The sequence below is a fragment of the Arachis duranensis genome, chromosome 6 (genome assembly GCF_000817695.3).
Source record: "Arachis duranensis cultivar V14167 chromosome 6, aradu.V14167.gnm2.J7QH, whole genome shotgun sequence".
NCBI classification, from domain to species: domain Eukaryota; kingdom Viridiplantae; phylum Streptophyta; class Magnoliopsida; order Fabales; family Fabaceae; genus Arachis; species Arachis duranensis.
In genome coordinates this window covers 7174424-7193185 of record NC_029777.3, presented here as the reverse complement: position 1 = coordinate 7193185, position 18762 = coordinate 7174424, and the positions used below count along the sequence as shown (strand labels likewise).

The 18762-nt window shown below is 32.2% G+C and overlaps 1 protein-coding gene across 1 annotated transcript; it reads left to right on the top strand.

The window, feature by feature from the left end:
* Positions 1 to 4795: 4795 nt before the first annotated feature.
* LOC107492373 (stachyose synthase-like) lies at positions 4796 to 7783 on the top strand. The gene is made up of 4 exons (XM_016113393.3): positions 4796 to 6282; positions 6362 to 6539; positions 6612 to 6979; positions 7191 to 7783. Exons 1-4 carry the CDS (start codon positions 4816 to 4818, stop codon positions 7758 to 7760), a joined length of 2583 nt encoding a protein of 860 aa, XP_015968879.1. The 5' UTR covers positions 4796 to 4815; the 3' UTR covers positions 7761 to 7783.
* The last annotated feature ends 10979 nt before the right edge of the window (positions 7784 to 18762 follow it).

The following is an 18762-nucleotide window of genomic DNA, read 5'->3' as shown; positions in this document are numbered from 1 at the left end:
TGAAGTGTAACAATATCTCTATTTTTAACAATGCAAGTATGAATTGTATAATGAAACGAGCTTAGTAATGGAAAGCCTATGTTAATGATAATCTAATATAATCAAATCCTCTTGATTATGCTTTTTTTGTTTTTCGTACTTGCCTCTTGATTATGCTAACTAGCGGTGATCATGAATCGGGTGAAATCGGGAAATCGGGTTTGTCGGGTTTATTTGTTTGATTCGAATCCGACTCTAGACCCAATGAAATCTACACACTTTTGGGCCATGATTATATCGGGTGAAAACCGACTGTTAACATTACCTTCTTGTAAGTTAGTATGTGAAAAATATCCAAATTTTCAAGACTCCAACCATTATTTAACATCGTAAAATTCACTTAGGAAAATATAACAAGAATCAACCCTTCCTTAAAATTAAAACATAACCACAATCAATACTAATATTGTCTAATAACACTAAATATTTAAATTAATATAAATAACACAATATTATGTATTAGTCTAAAGTTTTATGTATTTTAAACATAAAACATTAACTTATAGTCTTATAATGACTAATTATACAAAATATTAAGGTTTACAATACTTAAATTTCACGTAAGAATAGTCATCATCCATTATTAATAACACAAAATATTAATTGTATATGATGACCGGATCACTAGACCGAGTTCAGGTGACCCGAGTTATGGCTCGGATCCGACCCAAAATAGTGAACAGGTCTATTTTTAAGACCCTTACCCAATCCTAAACCTAATAAAATCACATCAAATTACTCCCTAAAAAGTTCGGAACCGGACCGGGCATCAACACTCCTATGCTAAACTATAATTGTTAGGCAATATAATTACATTTGTATGTGTTCCAATCCGGTATTCTTATTGGGCCCAAGACACCCTCTTAGTCCAAAGTCCAAACACATTTCTTGGAGACACAATTGGGTCATGAAACACTCAATCCGGATTATATCCTGCTAAATTTTGGCATGAATTTGATACAATTTTTTTTGTATTTGGACAGATATACTATAAATACAAGGGTAACTGTATCTTCAGGTATGTTATTATTTCTTTAATTTATATACCTTTTGGACGACAATAACTTAGGGATAGTTTGATAAAATTTTTTGAAGCACAAGTTTAGGTATGTTATTATTTTTTTAAAATTTTTGTACTTATATTTTTTAAAATCAGAACCTTCTAATTTTGTATTTAGTAAATCAATAAGATTATGAACTTGTATTTGTAGTTTTTAAAATATAGTAATACTTTTGAAAATATCTAAAGTAAAATTTTTTAAAAATTATTTATACTTATTAAAATTAAAAAATTTAATATCTAAATTTAATTTTTACATTAAATTTATTATAAATATTTATAAATTTTAAATTATTTTACCAAATATATTTGTTGTTGTTTATATTATTAAAAATTATTTTTAATTTAATTTACTAAATATAAATATTACAATTTTTAAAAATATAACTTTTATAAATTATTTTTAAAAGATAAATACTTTACTAAACCAAACTTTTAAGTGTCAAGAGTCTTTACAAGTATTCATTTTTATTGTGCAAAAGAAGTGAAAGAAAGAAGATCTCTTCTAGGGCACGGATTCAATACGCCAATGTCTTTTGGGCGCTAAAACGCCAAAAGCTTGTTTAGCTTATTGGTGCGCGTTTTTATTGAGGAGTCATTAGATCTTTTATGTTTTTTTAATCTAATGGTCAAAATCATCCTAAATGTAATTTAATGTGATTGGCTAGTTAGTATTTTTTTTATAGTTTTTGTGTCAATGAAATTATTTTAAAAATATTATTTTCTTCATAGTTATTGTTGTTATATCATAAATATAGTGGGTAAATATTCAAAGATTAGAAATATATAAATTTAAATTAATTAGAGTTAAGTATTCCTTGTTATGCCTTCACCTCCCTCTTCACCCTCAATCTAGATCTGCGCTGCGACTACCATTATAGTGCCCCCATCGTCAACTACTAGGCGACATTTTCATTTGCCCAGATCTGCACCGTCCCAAGCGGCGCTTTCTCTGCCTTACTCTCACGTAACTATATATAAAATATTCATTAAATACCTCCATGTGAAAGTAACACAACCACTTCGAATGACAAACTATTTTTTGACATAGAAACAAAAATGGAGATGAGAAGAAAATGGAAATGAGAAGCATAAGGTTCAGCTATAAGGACTCTATCATCTAATGAGTAAATTGTAAAACTAAAACTAAAGGTGTAAATTAATAAATTATAATATGACCCCTCTTTTTTAATATGCTTACCAATAAACTCCAATAAAAAGTAAAATTTTTATTTGTAGATGTCTTGGCACACCAATAAACCAAACAAATTTTTGGCGTTTCAATGCTCAAAAGAAATTGGCATACCGAATCCGTGCCCTCTCTCTATCATGTCTACTATCTACTCTTTCACTTTTCATCTTTTAGATAAATTAGATACAAACTTCTTAGTCATCATAGAATTTTTTATAAAAGAAAAAGGAGAAAAGTTGTGTGGCAGGTGTATGATCCAACAGCTTAGCGGAGAGCATGACAAGTGGCGGTGAATGATGTGCTTGTGTTTCTTACTACTTTGGGGGTGTCTTTTGTCTTCTTCTATTAGTTGTTGCAACGACCCTTCCAACTTCCGAGAACAAGTTTCTGGAATCGATCACTTGATTAAAAATTAAGAATTGTATTAATTTCTTCTTCCTTTCTTTCTTCATATATCTAGTCAAATGAATCAATTTCACATGACGTACGTTAAGTGCAATATTTAATTTGTTTGGGAACATTATCCTTCACGAGATTAGGAGAATTATCTTTGTTCTCTTTGATTTACATTTAATTATTATGATGAGTTGATTCAATTCAGATATGATACGATATGATATACCCGTATCCTATATTTATTATAACGATGAATGAAAAGGATTCATGCATGCTGTGACATATAACGAATTGGAAAATTTTTGTCTCTTAAAATAAATTAAAAGTTTAGCTTTATGTTCCTAAACAAATGCAAAATTAGTCTTCATCCAAGTTAATTCAAAAAATCAAATTATCGTGAAGTCGTTAATTTGTTTGTACCTAATCCATGAAGGCGTTGGTTAAAAAGTGATGTAATTAAAGAAGCCAGAAAGTGGTCGTATTTAATATTAGTGACAGTTAAAAGCGGTTGAATAGGAATATTCCGCATGGCTCATAATCTTCAACTGCGCGTGTCAGTGCCACCAGGGCTAGGATATTATTATTATTATTATTATTATTATTATTAGGCTCATTTTTTTTTGTTATGAAAATTTCGTTTGTGTTGTGCATGATTATGGGTCCGTGAAGTGCTACACTAATATGTGGGATAATTTTTTTCAGTTTCAGTATGAAGAACTCGAACTATGCGAATTTTTTATATGGAAAAGGTGATAATCAAATCGGATGATCCAATTTGTGTTTTTAAATTTTTTTATTTTGAAAAATAAAAATCAGAAGATTCAATTTTAACATTAATTTTTTTTTTCTAAACCACAAATCAAACAAATTGTTTGTTTAAGAAAACAAAATAATATAAAAAAATCGGAAGCACCGGTTTGTGTAACCCATGACAACGTAAAACACTTCTATTCTCACACCATCATGATGTGATACACGTCTCTTTCCTACACAAGAAAAAGAATTTACGTTATTATTATCTTCCTATAAAGTTGTACGGTCTATTTAGGTATAGTAGTTTCTTTCAGTTGAGGACTGGGGAAATTTCTCGTTTAACAACACCTGTGAAGTGTGTGTGGTAACGTACGTGGACAGTGTTAGTTTTATGGATAAAACGGTTTTTGATGGTCGGCGTAGCTGTCACCTCAAAAACCTTAACATTGTCATCCCAAAAGTGATGGAGTGTAACTGAAATATCTGAAATCAAAATCAGAAAAAGTGATCTTATCCATCTGGTCGGTATCTTACTTTGGTTTCAACTTCCCAACTTCCACCAACTGTCTCATGCCGACCGTAATCTAAAACCTAGTATATTCCCCCCACATACAAACAAGAAAATGAAAATAAAACACACACGCACACAATTCTTTTCTTTTCTTTTTTTTTTTTAATTTGTAGTAATACAATAGTTTTTCTCCTACTGTGTTTTTCCCTCCATATTAGGAATAGGACAATTAAGACATTTCAAAATTGTTAAGAAATCAAATCCATGAAATCTGGCGAATCAAGTTACACTATTCATCATTTAACATATCCGAGCATAAAATATGGAAATCAAATTATTTCTGTGTAACAATTTCTTGTCATTATTTCTTTGAATAAATTGATATCTCAAATAAAAATAAAATAAAATAAAACAACTTGACCTGGCCGAATAGTTGATTCACTTGTCAGTTTAAATATGTGAGAGTTTTGAATTTCACTTTATATATCTAGAACCCATTGAGTAATAATAAACTTTTAAATTGTGCTCAAATTTGCAACAAATTATTTCTTTTCCTTGACAAATGCATCAAGTGAGGGGAAAAAAAAAACAAAAATGAAAGTGGTGAAATCTTTCCTTTGAAAAGCTTATGGCATGATATGATTGTGATTCTAATAATGATTCACTCAAGCTTGCCATAACATAAATATATTCCTACAAATCCTTATTATGTTGGAATATAGAGTGACTATGGTTTCTGTAATTAATTGCAATATTTAATTTGGTTGATCCTCTAATTAAGTATATATATATACAACAGCGTAGTCTAGCATACCATTCTTCACAAACCAATCAAAACCAAATATCAACACCATTTCAATAACAATGGCTCCCCCAAATGAACCAACCTTGAACCCCAGCTACTCATTTGAAAACGTTTTTGATCTCTCTGATGCAAAGTTTTACGTCAAAGGATTCCCACTTCTCACTCAAGTCCCTCACAATGTTTCTTTCACTCCATTCTCTTCAAAATCCCATTCCTCTGATGATGCACCACCTTCACTACTTAACCGTGTTCTTGCTGCTTCTCACAGAGGTGGATTCCTCGGATTCTCACACTCTGAGCCCTCTGATAGGTTGATGAACTCCTTGGGAAGTTTCACTGATAGAAACTTTCTAAGCATATTCAGGTTCAAGACATGGTGGTCAACCCAGTGGGTTGGAACCTCTGGCTCTGATCTTCAGATGGAAACTCAATGGGTTCTGCTTCATGTTCCTGAGCTCAATTCCTATGTTGTCATCATTCCAATCATTGAAGCAAGTTTCAGGTCTGCACTTCACCCTGGCTCTGATGGACACATCATGATTTGTGCAGAGAGTGGTTCTACAAAAGTGAAAGCTTCAAGCTTTGATGCAATTGCTTACATTCACTTTTCTGAGAATCCTTACACTTTGATGAAGGAGGCTTTCTCTGCTCTGAGGGTTCATCTCAACACCTTTAAGCTCTTGGAGGAGAAGAATCTTCCTTCCCTTGTTGACAAGTTTGGTTGGTGCACTTGGGATGCTTTTTACTTAACCGTGCAACCAATTGGTATATGGCATGGTTTGAAGGATTTCGCGGATGCTGGCGTGTCGCCCAGGTTTCTTATTATTGATGATGGATGGCAGAGTATTAATTTAGATGGTGGTGATCCTAAAGAGGATGCAAAAAATCTCATTCTCTGTGGTGATCAAATGAATGCAAGGCTTCATAGGCTTGATGAATGTGGAAAGTTTAGAAGATACAAATCAGGACAATTCTTGGGTCCTAATCCTCCTCCTTTTGATCCGAACAACGCGAAATTGTTGATCGGAAAGGGTATTGAGCTTGAACATTTGAACAGGGATAAGGAAGCTGCAAAGAACACTCAAACCTCTGAATTGGGTCTAATTGAATCCAAGATTCAGACAGTGAAAGGAGAGATTGATGTTCTGTTTGGAGGTGCAGAACAAATTGAAAAGAAAGATTGTGGAAGCTCTTGTTCTTGTAAAGAAGAAGAAGAGTATGGAATGAAGGCTTTCACCAAAGATTTAAGGACTAAGTTTAAAGGTTTGGATAATATTTATGTATGGCATGCACTTTGTGGTGCATGGGGTGGTGTTAGACCAGGAGCCACACACCTTAATTCCAAACTTGTCCCTTGCAAACTCTCACCAGGACTTGATGGAACAATGCATGATCTTGCTGTGGTTAGAATCGTTGAAGGTTCCATTGGTCTTGTTCATCCTGATCATGCCAGTGACTTTTATGATTCCATGCACTCTTATCTTGCTCAATCTGGTGTTACAGGAGTCAAAGTTGATGTTATTCATGTGAGTATAGATAGTACTTATCATACTTTATTCAACCAAGTATTTTGTTGTAAACTAACTTATTTTTCTATAACTTCAGTGTCTTGAATATGTGTCTGATGAATATGGAGGCAGAGTTGAGCTTGCAAAGGCTTATTATGATGGACTGACAAATTCTATGGCCAAGAATTTCAATGGAAGTGGACTCATTGCTAGCATGCAACAGTGCAATGACTTTTTCTTCTTGGGAACAAAGCAAGTTTCCATGGGAAGAGCTGGTAATTAATTCATTAATTAAGCACTGCATGTTTTATTATTATGATAAAACATTGTTTGTTTTTTTTATTCAGGCGATGATTTTTGGTTCCAAGATCCAAATGGTGACCCTATGGGAGTGTTCTGGCTTCAAGGGGTGCACATGATTCATTGTTCATACAACAGCTTATGGATGTCACAAATGATTCTACCAGATTGGGACATGTTTCAATCAAACCATGTTTGTGCCAAATTCCATGCAGCTTCTAGGGCCATTTGTGGTGGTCCAATCTATTTGAGTGACCATGTAGGTTCCCATGACTTTGATCTCATTAAGAAGCTTGTTTTCCCTGATGGCACCATACCCAAGTGTATACACTTCCTTCTTCCTACCAGAGACTGCCTCTTCAAAAACCCTCTCTTTGACCATAAAACTGTCCTCAAAATTTGGAACTTAAACAAGGTATCTAACCGTCTATATTATTATCTCTTTCTAATTCTTTCGAAACCCACGTATATTTGTCTTTATGTTAAGAATCATTAGATGATCTAATATGTTTGACTAATTTATTATCTAACGATTTTTAACTATCAGCTTCGTATAAAAATAACTGCATGTTAGTTGTCACCTTATGGAATACCTTATGATATAAATTTTAATGTTTATGCAACAGTATGGAGGAGTTATTGGTACTTTCAATTGCCAAGGGGCTGGTTGGGATCCTAAAGAGCACAGGTTAAGGGGTTATCCTGAATGTTACAAGCCAATAAATGGTTCAGTTCATGTGAATGAAGTTGAGTGGGATCAGAATGACAAAACTGCCCCCATGGGTGAGGCAGAAGAGTATGTAGTGTACCTTAACCAAGCTCAAGAACTTGCTTTGATGAATCCTAATTCTGAACCAATTGAGTTTACCATCCAACCTTCCAGTTTTGAGCTCTATAGCTTTGTGCCAATAACAAAGGTAGGTGGCACTGGCAGCATCAAATTTGCACCAATTGGACTAACAAATATGCTCAATAATGGAGGTGTAATTCAAGAAGTGGAATATGTTGAGGGTGTTGCTATGCTCAAGGTTAAGGGTGATGGCCAATTTTTGGCTTACTCAAGTGAACCTCCAAAGAAGTTCCAAGTGAATGGTTCTGATGTGGATTTTGAGTGGCTTTCTAATGGCAAATTGATGGTTAACCTTTTATGGATTCAAGAGGATCATGGTGTTTCTGATTTAGCAATCTTTTTTTAGTTTTTATTATATAGGATTGTGAAGTGGAGTTTCTAATTTTCTTATTTTATAGTAATTTTCTGATTTAGCATTTTTAGCTTAGTCTTGAATTCTGGTTTTGCATAATAATCAATATTGTTCATAGTTTGGGATTGGTGTTATATTAAAACTATTCTCTTATAAATTATACTTTCTATTTTTTTATCAGCTTGTTTTCACATTATTTCTGCATTTGTTGTTTTCTTCACATGAATTAAATAGTAAAATTAAACTCAATAAAAATAGTATATTTTACTATTTGATTTAGAAATTCTTTTTGTTAACAGTATATTTTACTATTTTAATATCAAATCTTCAATTAAGGTGCAAGTTAATACTCAAAATGGCCCTTCAAATTTGGATAAAGACTCAATTTGACACCCGAAATTTTAATTGACTCAATTTGAACCCCCAAATTTGAATAAGTGACTCACGTTAGCCCTTCTGTTAATCTCCGTTAATGGCACGCTTACCTGGAACGTTAAGTGACACGTGGGCTTGACGGTGGGCTTATTAAACGATGTCGTTTTCTCCTTGGCGGGTAATCTCTCCTCAAACGACAGCGTTTTCCATGCTAAGGTTAAAATTCAACAACACCAATGATCAAACCAGTCAATACACGGAAACTCTTCTTCTTCTTCTTCATTCTCTCACATGCAACATACTGTGGAAGATCAATGTCGCTGCTAGTGTAGGGTTCTCATTTTGTCACACGCGTTCTCGTTTGCTAGCACGAGAAAGAAGAAGCTGCGAACCACTGTTTCTCCAAAGAAGGTTAGTAATGCAAGCATTCTATATTTGGGTTCAATGTTATGTTTTCTGTCTTCTCTTAGTTGGGGTTTACAGGCCATTAATTTGTGCTCTATTTGATACTCAAATGGATTGGGTTCATTGTGAAAGAAGATAGTTTTAGTTATTGATCCTCTTCTGTTAGGGTTTTTTTTTCTTTTAAAAGACTAATTATGATTAACGTTAACTATGTTACAGAGAAGAAAGGATATATAAATTAGAGATGAATCATTTTTAGAAGAGTTAAATCATTTGTTTCTGACATATTTATACTAAACATGCTAGTAAGGAGAGTTATGAGTACTGGCACTTAGTGTTAAAATTATGTACTATAGAGTACATATAGAGTACAAATTCAACTTGTTTTAATTTGAGATGTTTAGTTTTACTGTTAGCATTTTACTTCAACGCTTCTAAACGATTCAATAGCTGAGTTATTTTTGAAAATATAAAATGAAAAATTCATGAATGAGTAAATAGATTATGCTTGTCAATGTGATAATGCAGAGCTGTTAATTATGGACAACACAAAATTGTGTAGCTGTTGTTACACGGATAAATTTTATATATGAATTTTTATATTTCTGTTCTGAAAAAATATTGATTGGCATGTTAATGTAGAATCATCTGATGCATGATATGGAAGGGCTTGGATGTTGAAGTTAATTTGTTAATTGTTTGAATTATATTTGTAGATGGGTGATTTGATAACCATTGTCTATCATCATGGAGGCAGCTTTGTTACAAAGAATGATGGCAGTGTAGTTTACGAAACAGCCAATACGGATGAATTAACTGAACTAGATGAAGATAGATTGGATGTATTTTCACTGAGGGATTACTACAAGGAGCTCGGTTATGCTGACATTATTGAATGTTGGTGGCTTATTCCTGGGAGACCTTTAAAGAATGGACTGAGAGCACTTTTACATGACAAAGAATTGTTAGAGATGTGCTATCTTGCAAAAATGAACCAAGGAAGAGTCCACTTATATTTTGAGCATGGAGTTTCCCAACCTCATGATAATGAAGTACCTGAGTTAATAGAGTTTACTGCCATTACTCCTGAAGAAGACAAGGATGCACCTATCACCAAACCAAATCCAATAGGAAGCTCAAATGATGTCTCAACTACAAAGTGCAATGAAGAACCAGCAGTCCAGACCCAACCTGAAGTACTAGTTCAGGACCAAGAAGATCCACCAGCTCAGGCCCAACATGAGTCACCAACTCAGGCCCAACCCAAATCACCAACTCAGGCCCAACCCAAGCCCACCTCAACCAAATCCACCACCACCAACATCAAACCCAAACTTAAGGCAAAACCCAAACCCAAACCCAAACCCAAACTCACTACATCCAACACTGCCAAGACCAACCACACATCATCTAAATCTGCAAGTAAACACAAACCCAAGAACAAACCCTCATCATCTAAAGTCACAATCACTAAGCCTACAAACAAGCCTAAACCAAAATCCACTTCAGTGAATTTTGCCAAGACCAAACCTATTACTAGATCGTCTGCTAGATCAGCAAGTAAAATAGTGGAAAGTCAGGATGGTGGAGACCGAACCAGCAGTAGTAGCGACTCATATGACTCTATAGAAGACAGCCTATATAGGCCTGACCCATTTGAAAGCTCAAGTGACTCTGATATTGATGGTGGAATTTCTGAAGCAAGGAAGAGGGACTTGAAGTTTAAGCATGCACCGGGGTCTGCTTGAAAAAAGGGGAAAGAAAAAGTGTTAGTGGAAGATGATGGAATTGTAGTAGAGAATTCTGATGAGGAGCTGGACTGGTTACAAGTGTTAGGGAAGAACCATGGTTCACATTATGATGCTTATGACCCAATGCATGATGAATCTGATGGAAAAGACTCTTGGCAATCGGGAGAGTTAAAAACCCCCCAGATACTGAAGATGAACTTAGTGACGAAGAAAGTGATGACATGTTTCCTGTATTCTCACAAGGTGCTCGGTTTGGACAGCTGATGCTCCAAGTTGGAATGAAATTTAACACTAAACAAGAATTTATGGAAGCTGTGAGGGACTTTACCATTCAAGAGGGGAGGCAAATAAAATTTAGAAGAAATGAAAGCTACAGGGTGAGGGCAGTTTGCAAGTGGAAGAATGAAGAAGTTAAATGTCCATGGGTTGCATATGCATCTAAGGACCATGAGGAGACATGCTGGCAGTTAAAGACGTTCAATAATGAGCATGTATGTCCTAGGATGAACAAAAACAGGACAGCAAATAGGAAGTGGCTTGCTCAGAACTTAGTCAAGAAGTTAAGGAAATACCCTAACTTGAAGCATTGTGAGGCAGCAGCTTATTTCAAGAGGAGATGTGACCTGTATTTGAACAAGTCCTCCTTAACTAGAGCTTTAACAGATTGCTTGGGCGATTGTAGATGTCGAGAATAAGGAGAACTGGAGGTGGTTTCTAGAATTGCTTCTTGAAGACCTTGGTGAATATGAACAAGATAAACGGAACTTTATATCGGACATGCAAAAGGTAATCTAAACTTGAGCTTTATACAAATTGTTTACAAATTTAATTTATTTTAATTATGTACTGTAGATTACTTAAGAGTTATAATTACACTATTATTTTTAACTTGTTCTAATTAAGAGTTTGATATTCATATATACTATTATATTCAAAATTAAATGTGACTTATTAACATATCATAAGCACCTGCTCTCCTCCAAGAAATACTTGTACTTATTTGAAAGCATATATGTTATAGAGTACATAAAGAGTACAAATTCAACTTGTTTCAATTTGAAATGTTTAGTTTTATTGTTACCATTCTACTAATTACACACATTATCATAGACCTGGAATACATAGAACATGCAATCTTTTATTTTATCAGGGTTCAATAATAGTTCATTAAAATTATTTCAAGGGTCAATTTGAGTTCATTAAAGTTATTTTAGGGGCCAATATAAGGCACGAAAATTAAATTGTTCTTACTATTTGGTTTAGGGGTTGATACCAGCGGTCAAGGAATTGTTGCCTACGGTTCACCACAGGTTTTGCGTATGGAATTTATGGAAAAATTTCAATAAACAATGGAAGGAGTTGGAGTTGAGAGGAATGTTGTGGGATTGTGCCAGGAAAACTACTCGCCATGGGTTTGAACAGAAGATGCTTAGGCTAAAGAGGAGAAATGAAGAAGCATGGCATACTTGAACAAGTGGCCTAAAGAGTCATGGACAAGAGCATTTTTCAGTCATGGACCAAAGATGGACAACATTTGTAACAACGGCTGTGAGGTATTTAACTCAAGAATTAAGGAGTTCAGAGCAAAGCCAATTATAACACTACTAGAGGAGGTTCGGATGTTTGCAATGAGGTCAATTGCCAAAAATAAAGTCAAATTATCTCACCATATTGGCAAGCTACCCCCAATCCAACAAAGTCGGCTACAGAAGATCAGAAAAGACTCGCAAAAATGGACACCTATATGGTGTGGAGATGATGGCTACCAAAGGTTTGAAATTCACGGCTGGCCTACTAACATGGCAGTTGATTTAAGCAAAAGCATCTGCACTTGTAGATTCTGGCAGATAACAGGTCCAATTTGATATCTTAATTAACATTTTTAATGTATGGCATTTAAGAGTTATATATCATGACTAATTAAGATTTGAATCTGTAGGCATGCCGTGTGTCCATGCATGTGCAGCAATTTCAAGGATAAATAAAAATCCTGAAGACTTTTGTCATCATTGATTGACTATGGAGGCATATAGGGCTACATACATGCATTCCCTAAATTCAATACCGGGTGAGAAACTGTGGAAAAAATCTGAATACAACAGACCTCAAGCACCTAAAACTAGGAGAAGGCCAAGAAACTTTAAGAAGAAAAGGAGAAAGGACGCTGATGAGGAGCCTTCGAGCAGTAAGAAGTCTAAAACTGCAATAAAGTTAAAGAGAATCTACAAAGAATTTACTTGTACCTACTGCGGTGTTAAAGGACACACTAAAAGAAGTTGTGCTCATAGAAAAGCTGATGATATTGCAAGTGCTCTTGCTGTTGCAGCAGCAGCTGTTGTAGCTAAATCCAAATCCCAAGATGGAGCTAGTGCAAATGCACCCGATGATGCTGCGACAACTGCTGGTATACAAACTGTGGATGCTCCACAGGTTTCGGAGATTGACATCACCCAACCCACTGTTTCACAGCCACAAATTATAGAGCAGGTACCAATATATAACACATTAATTAATTATATTTAGAAAAATTTCATGTGTTTATTCATCATCTATGAAATATTTCTAATTACATGTAGGTGCCTCCACCTCCACCTCCACTCACAAGGCCGGATAAGCTGTCGCATAAAAGAAGAGCAACTCCCAGTGTAGACCCAATGCAAGGAGCTAGTTCTGGGACAGCATCAAAGTTTACTGAATTTATGAAATTTGTCCCCACTCCGGGTTTCAAAGTACCAAGGAAGAAATAGACTTTAAATTATGTTGTCTTTTGTGGATGAATTGATAAATGTAATCCAAAGTGTATGTTTTGAGGTTATTTTGTGGTTATTTTGTAACTAAAATTTACATCAGTGGTTTATGCCTTTTGTCATGTCTTGTATAGGGCTTTGTTTTAGAACCTTTTAAATAGCCCTTTTGTTTTGTGACTATAATGATGACATTCTAGATATCACTATTGGTTTATCATGTGTTACAATGGTCATTGGCATGACTATGGTTGATTTATGAAATCAGATTTAAGGTTTATTATTATAACTTATTTTGCAATTTAGAGATTTGGTAGATAAATTACAAGTTAGTTTATTATTGATATTTGCAGATTTGTAATCAATCTCTTGTTTATTCTTACCATTTTCAATTTACAGGTTTGGTCACAAATTTTAATTTACAGAATCATACCTATTTGTAATATCCTTACTGAATTTGTAGGTTTAGTCAAAACTTACAATTTACAAAACATATTTGTATTGAAAAAAACATAATTGTAGTGACATTAATTCAATTTTATTCATCACTTTCTTACACCCAAGGCATAGCCAATGGCTACTCTTCTTCCACGCCATTTGCCCACACAAAAAGTTCACACCATCTATTTCCAGATGACTATCACAACAAGAACCACAAAATAAATTATGCATGTATTACAAAAAGAATATGTAAATTCAAGAAGGAAGCAATTCAAGAACTCACATTATAATTTGGACATCCAAAAAATGGTCTTTCTGGATTTGCTTCTGTTCCAGACCAACGAAGAACAGGACGCATTCCACAACCACACCAGTGTGGAACCTTTCCAGATCTAGCTCGATTTGGATTCCTTTCCAAACTTCCATGTGAATGAGATCTGTTGCAGCTTCCGGAACCTTGGCCGGTGCTCCTCATCATCTTCTTCAACACCCAAACAACGATATCAATTTGGGAATTTGGCACTTGTTAGGGTTTTATATTCATTAAAATAGGGGCTAAATTGAGTCTAAAAAAATTTTTCCTACGTCATCAACGTTTAATAAGGCCACCTGTCAAGCCCACGTGTCACTTAACGTTCCAGGTAAGCGTGCCGTTAACGGAGATTAACAGAAGGGCTAACGTGAGTCACTTATTTAAATTTGAGGGTTCAAATTGAGTCAATTAAAATTTCGGGAGTCAAATTGAGTCTGTATCCAAATTTGAGGGGCCATTTTGAGTATTAACTCATTAAGGTGCACATACTTTCTCCTTTTATTTCCTCCTTATAATATCTCCTCCTAATTCAACTCACTGGTACCTATAAGTAGCCAGAATATATTTTGATTACAAATTTACAATGCATATGAATATGATTACAATGCATGTCAATACTTTGATTTTTCTTAATCAACTTATTTAGAAAAATGGTAAAATATATTTTTTATTCTTAAAATTTGTTAAAAATTTTAAAAATATCTCTAAGTTTTATTTTGTTCCAAAAGTTTTCGACTTACATCAAATATACTGTTAGTAACTAATTTTTTTAAAAAAGATCAATTTAACAACAATTTCACAAACACAACTTTCAACACAAGCAAATTTGACATACTTGTCATGCGTTATTCTAAATTTTCTGAAAATTTTGCGATATATTTAATGCAAATAAAAAAATTTAAGAACAAAATTAAAATAAAATAAAATTTAGATATATTTTTAAAATTTTTGAAAAATTTTATGGATAAAAAATTATGCTTTATTCTTTCTTTTTTTTTATTTTTCACGGTATCCCCAAATGATATTTTGTCCGTTTTGGGCTGAACGTATAAGTGTTTGTAGTCTAGTTCTTGTTGGGCTTCTCTTATTAATCGAAAAACTGTCTTTAGGATCACGGTTTGTTTTTTGGTCTTTTATACACACAAGATTCACAACTCACTCACGCACGCACTATACTACACTACATGAGTTCTTTTTTCCACCGGAGGGATTTGAACCTCGATGTAGTTGTTTGGGAGGCATATAAGATGCCACTTAGACCAAGCCTCCAACCACTCTTTAATGAAGTATCCTCGAGTAAATAATGGGCCTTTACTTGTGGTATTGTTTGGTAACCCAAAATGAAATCAGCATTCTCGGCCGAAGATTAAAATGTGCCGAAAACAAAGTTATGATGTGAGTAGATCACAGGACCCCTCTCTTTTTTCATGATGAGAGTTAGTATTTTCCAAGAAATTGTTGTGGAAAAAGATTTGGAGTAAATAAGAATTTCTGTTATCTAATGACAAATTGGTCATCATTTTTCATTTCAAGTGGGACTCACAACAGACTAACGGAATGATGCACCTTTAATGCCCAATAATGAGTCATACCTTGTCAAATTGTATTTGCCATCATTTCATTGCTAGTAGTTAAAACAAAATCAGAAATATTTTAGTAAACTAGAAAACCTAGTATAATATATACTTTATCACACAGGCAATATATTAATATTAACGATCTCTACATTCCATTTATCCTTTATGATTAATGTTCTTTTTAGCATATTATTACGCCAATATATACTATATTAGAATATCATCTGAAAATTTATAAAATGTACTCCAGGAACATGTGGGATCTCTCATATCCCTGACGAAAATATATTTACCGTGGGATCTCTCATATCATTGAAGATATTTAATCATCAGATTTTGAATTAATCTAAACCGACTTAATTGATTCAAATATTGTTGACTAGACTACACGCAAATAAATATGGATAACCACGTGATTAAACTTCAATTATATATAGTAACTTCCCATATAGTTAATTAGCGCATATGAGTAGAAAATATAAAAATATTATCTCCAAGGGAAAAGAAGACACTGAAGGTATCGGTGGTGGGGTTTGCTGATTCGATTCCAAATATATACTCTCAATATAAAAAAGATATCATAACGAACATGTAGTATTTATTTAGGGTAAAAATTTTCGGAACCTTGTCTCTTTCTATTTGACTCCCACCACGGTGTCACCATTTGCAGACAAATATACAAATATATAAGGCAATTATTTTCATGAAAATATCAAAAATATCTTTTTATAATGATCTTTATTTAAAAAGTATAATTTATTTGTTTAGTAATATTTTGAATAAAGGTAATACTTTTATTTTAAATAAAAATTAAGTTCTACAATCTATTATTCAATTATTCAATAATCAAAATAAAATATTTTCACATGATAACAAATTAACAATCATAAAATTTTTATTAGAATAGCCACCAATATATAAATCATTATCCTATTTATTATAGGTTGCTCTGTATGTGTATGTGTGGTTTAGAATTTGAACACACATGCAGAACAAAGCCAAAACCAAATTCAAATGCTTTCTATTTTTTACTGTTGGTTTTGAATATTCATTTAGTGGCCAATTGGATGAGTTGAGATTATTATTATTATTATTAACAAATTACAATTACTAGTTAGTGCTAAGAAGTAAGAAGGAAGAAGCCAAAGGGAACCTTCTCTTTAGAGCAATCACGAGTTTGATTTACACTAAATGCGTAACTTCTTTTTCCTTAAATTACGTCAAATTCTAGAAGGTTTGATCTACTCTTAGTTCTCACATATTGAGAGAGAGAGGATTACGTTAACCAATTTACTTCATTGCATGAGTTAAATTCTAAAGTGATTCTCGAAAAATTTTTAAGATTTCAATTCCTTCATAAAAATTCTTAAAGTTAAAAAAAGTTGTATCGCTTTTTTTTTTTTCGAGTTAATCATCACAATTTGAGTTATTTGACACATTTTTTTTTATGATATTTTAGTTTTGACGTTAAATATTTAAAAGGACATTATTTAATTTTAATGAATCACAAAATATCTTATATCCTAAAAAAATTTATGACCATTAGAATTAACACGGGAGTACTAAGTAAATAATGATCATCTTGAATAACATAAACAATCACCAATTAAATAAAAACACACTATACTTTTAAATTAACTATTTAAATTTTAATATTAAAATAATCATTTATACACTTAATAATTGTTTACATTGTTTAATATTTTCATTGTTTATCTATACTTTTTCGTTATACAATATCATTTTATCAAGTATATATATAGTGTCAAAATTAAAGTGACACTAATTTGTCTAATAATGGAATATGAAAAGGAGATATTAGGTCATTTAAAATGTGAGGAGCAATTTGATAAAAAAAAAAAAAACGAGAAATTAATATAGTATAATTTTTTAAATTTCGATGAAATTTAGGTGTAATTAAAATCTCGTGGACTTTTTCGATATAAATAATAATTAATTTCAAGCACTACTTTGATTTTTTTTTTTAAATTAAGTGATGAGAATGATAAGTTCATTATGCTTGTGGGTCAACTGTGATTAAATTTAGCGGTAAGGTAGTGGGGTAAGAAAAATAAATAATGGAATCATGAAAACTAAGCAATCATGAATTATATGTAACAATTTTACTATATCATTATAATTTTCAGCTCATGACCCAGCAATAATGGAGATAGATGTCACTAATAATAACTAAACTTAGCTGTCCATTTGTGATTTCTCTTCTCTATTTTAAATTAAACTAATTTGTTTTTTTTTTATTATTATTAGTTTATTACCAACACTAACTAGTTGTTAGGTAGTGATAGGAGGGATTTATGATCAAGTAGGTCGTTTTGTGTGTTTGATATGATGCTAATGTGTAGGTTTTATTTAATCAAAGCAGGTAGTAACAGACCCGGAAACGAAAAAAGAAATTAAAATATTCACTGGTACACTAAGATATATACTACTTTCAAATTATTGTCTCATGATGGATAATAATAGTGGAAATAAGGCGGTAGCGAGACAACAAAAATTGACACAAAAAGATTAGTGTGATTCAATTTAATGATAATATAAAGACAATAAATAAAAATTTTATTATAAAACATAATATATAAAATATGTGATAATTTTATTTAAATTAAAATTTTTAATGAGATATTAAAATGATGATCAATAATACACTCAAACTGCAAATATACTCAAATACCTTGCAATATCAAATCAAATAATATATATTTTTAACAGAAATAAACAAAAATAATATACATCTCACCAATACAAAAAAAAATATAAAAATTTAACACAAATTTTCTATAACAAAAATAAAAACAAACAACTTAATATAAAATATAAAAATACACAAAAAAATTAGTTAACATGTGTTTTGTAGACACATGATAAAATTATTATTAATAAAATATTTTAATTATTTTTTTAATAAATATAAAATAAATATATTGAAAATTTAATTTTTTTATATTTTTAATAAAAACTTTTAAAATTTATAGTTTTAACATATGCACTAAGGATACCTATGAAGCACAGATACTTTGTCGAATTGCCATGTTTTCGTGCTAGACACATTTTAGATATGACATTAATTGACATTCATTCAACATGCGTGTTTGTTGTGTTTAACTATATCTTAATAAAAATAAAAAAAAATTTTGTCAGACACGTTTGGACACACCTAAATATAATTTTGTGTAACATATTAAGCTTTATTCTTAATATGTATTTTCGAAATGAGTTTTAAAATAATATATATTAATATTTATTAAAACAAAACATATTTTAAATATTTTATATAATTAAAAAAAGACATTAAAAATAATTACAAAATTAATTTATATTTTAATATTAATAAATATCAAAATATTATTATAATTTATCTAAAAAATACTT

Excerpts from the sequence above, each read along its gene's own strand:
- LOC107492373 (XM_016113393.3), top strand. The coding sequence starts at position 4,816 with ATGGCTCCCCCAAATGAACCAACCTTGAACCCCAGCTACTCATTTGAA. Across the intron at positions 6,540-6,611 it reads AGTTTCCATGGGAAGAGCTG|GCGATGATTTTTGGTTCCAA; the intron begins GTAATTAATTCA and ends TTTTTTATTCAG. Across the intron at positions 6,980-7,190 it reads AAATTTGGAACTTAAACAAG|TATGGAGGAGTTATTGGTAC; the intron begins GTATCTAACCGT and ends TTTATGCAACAG.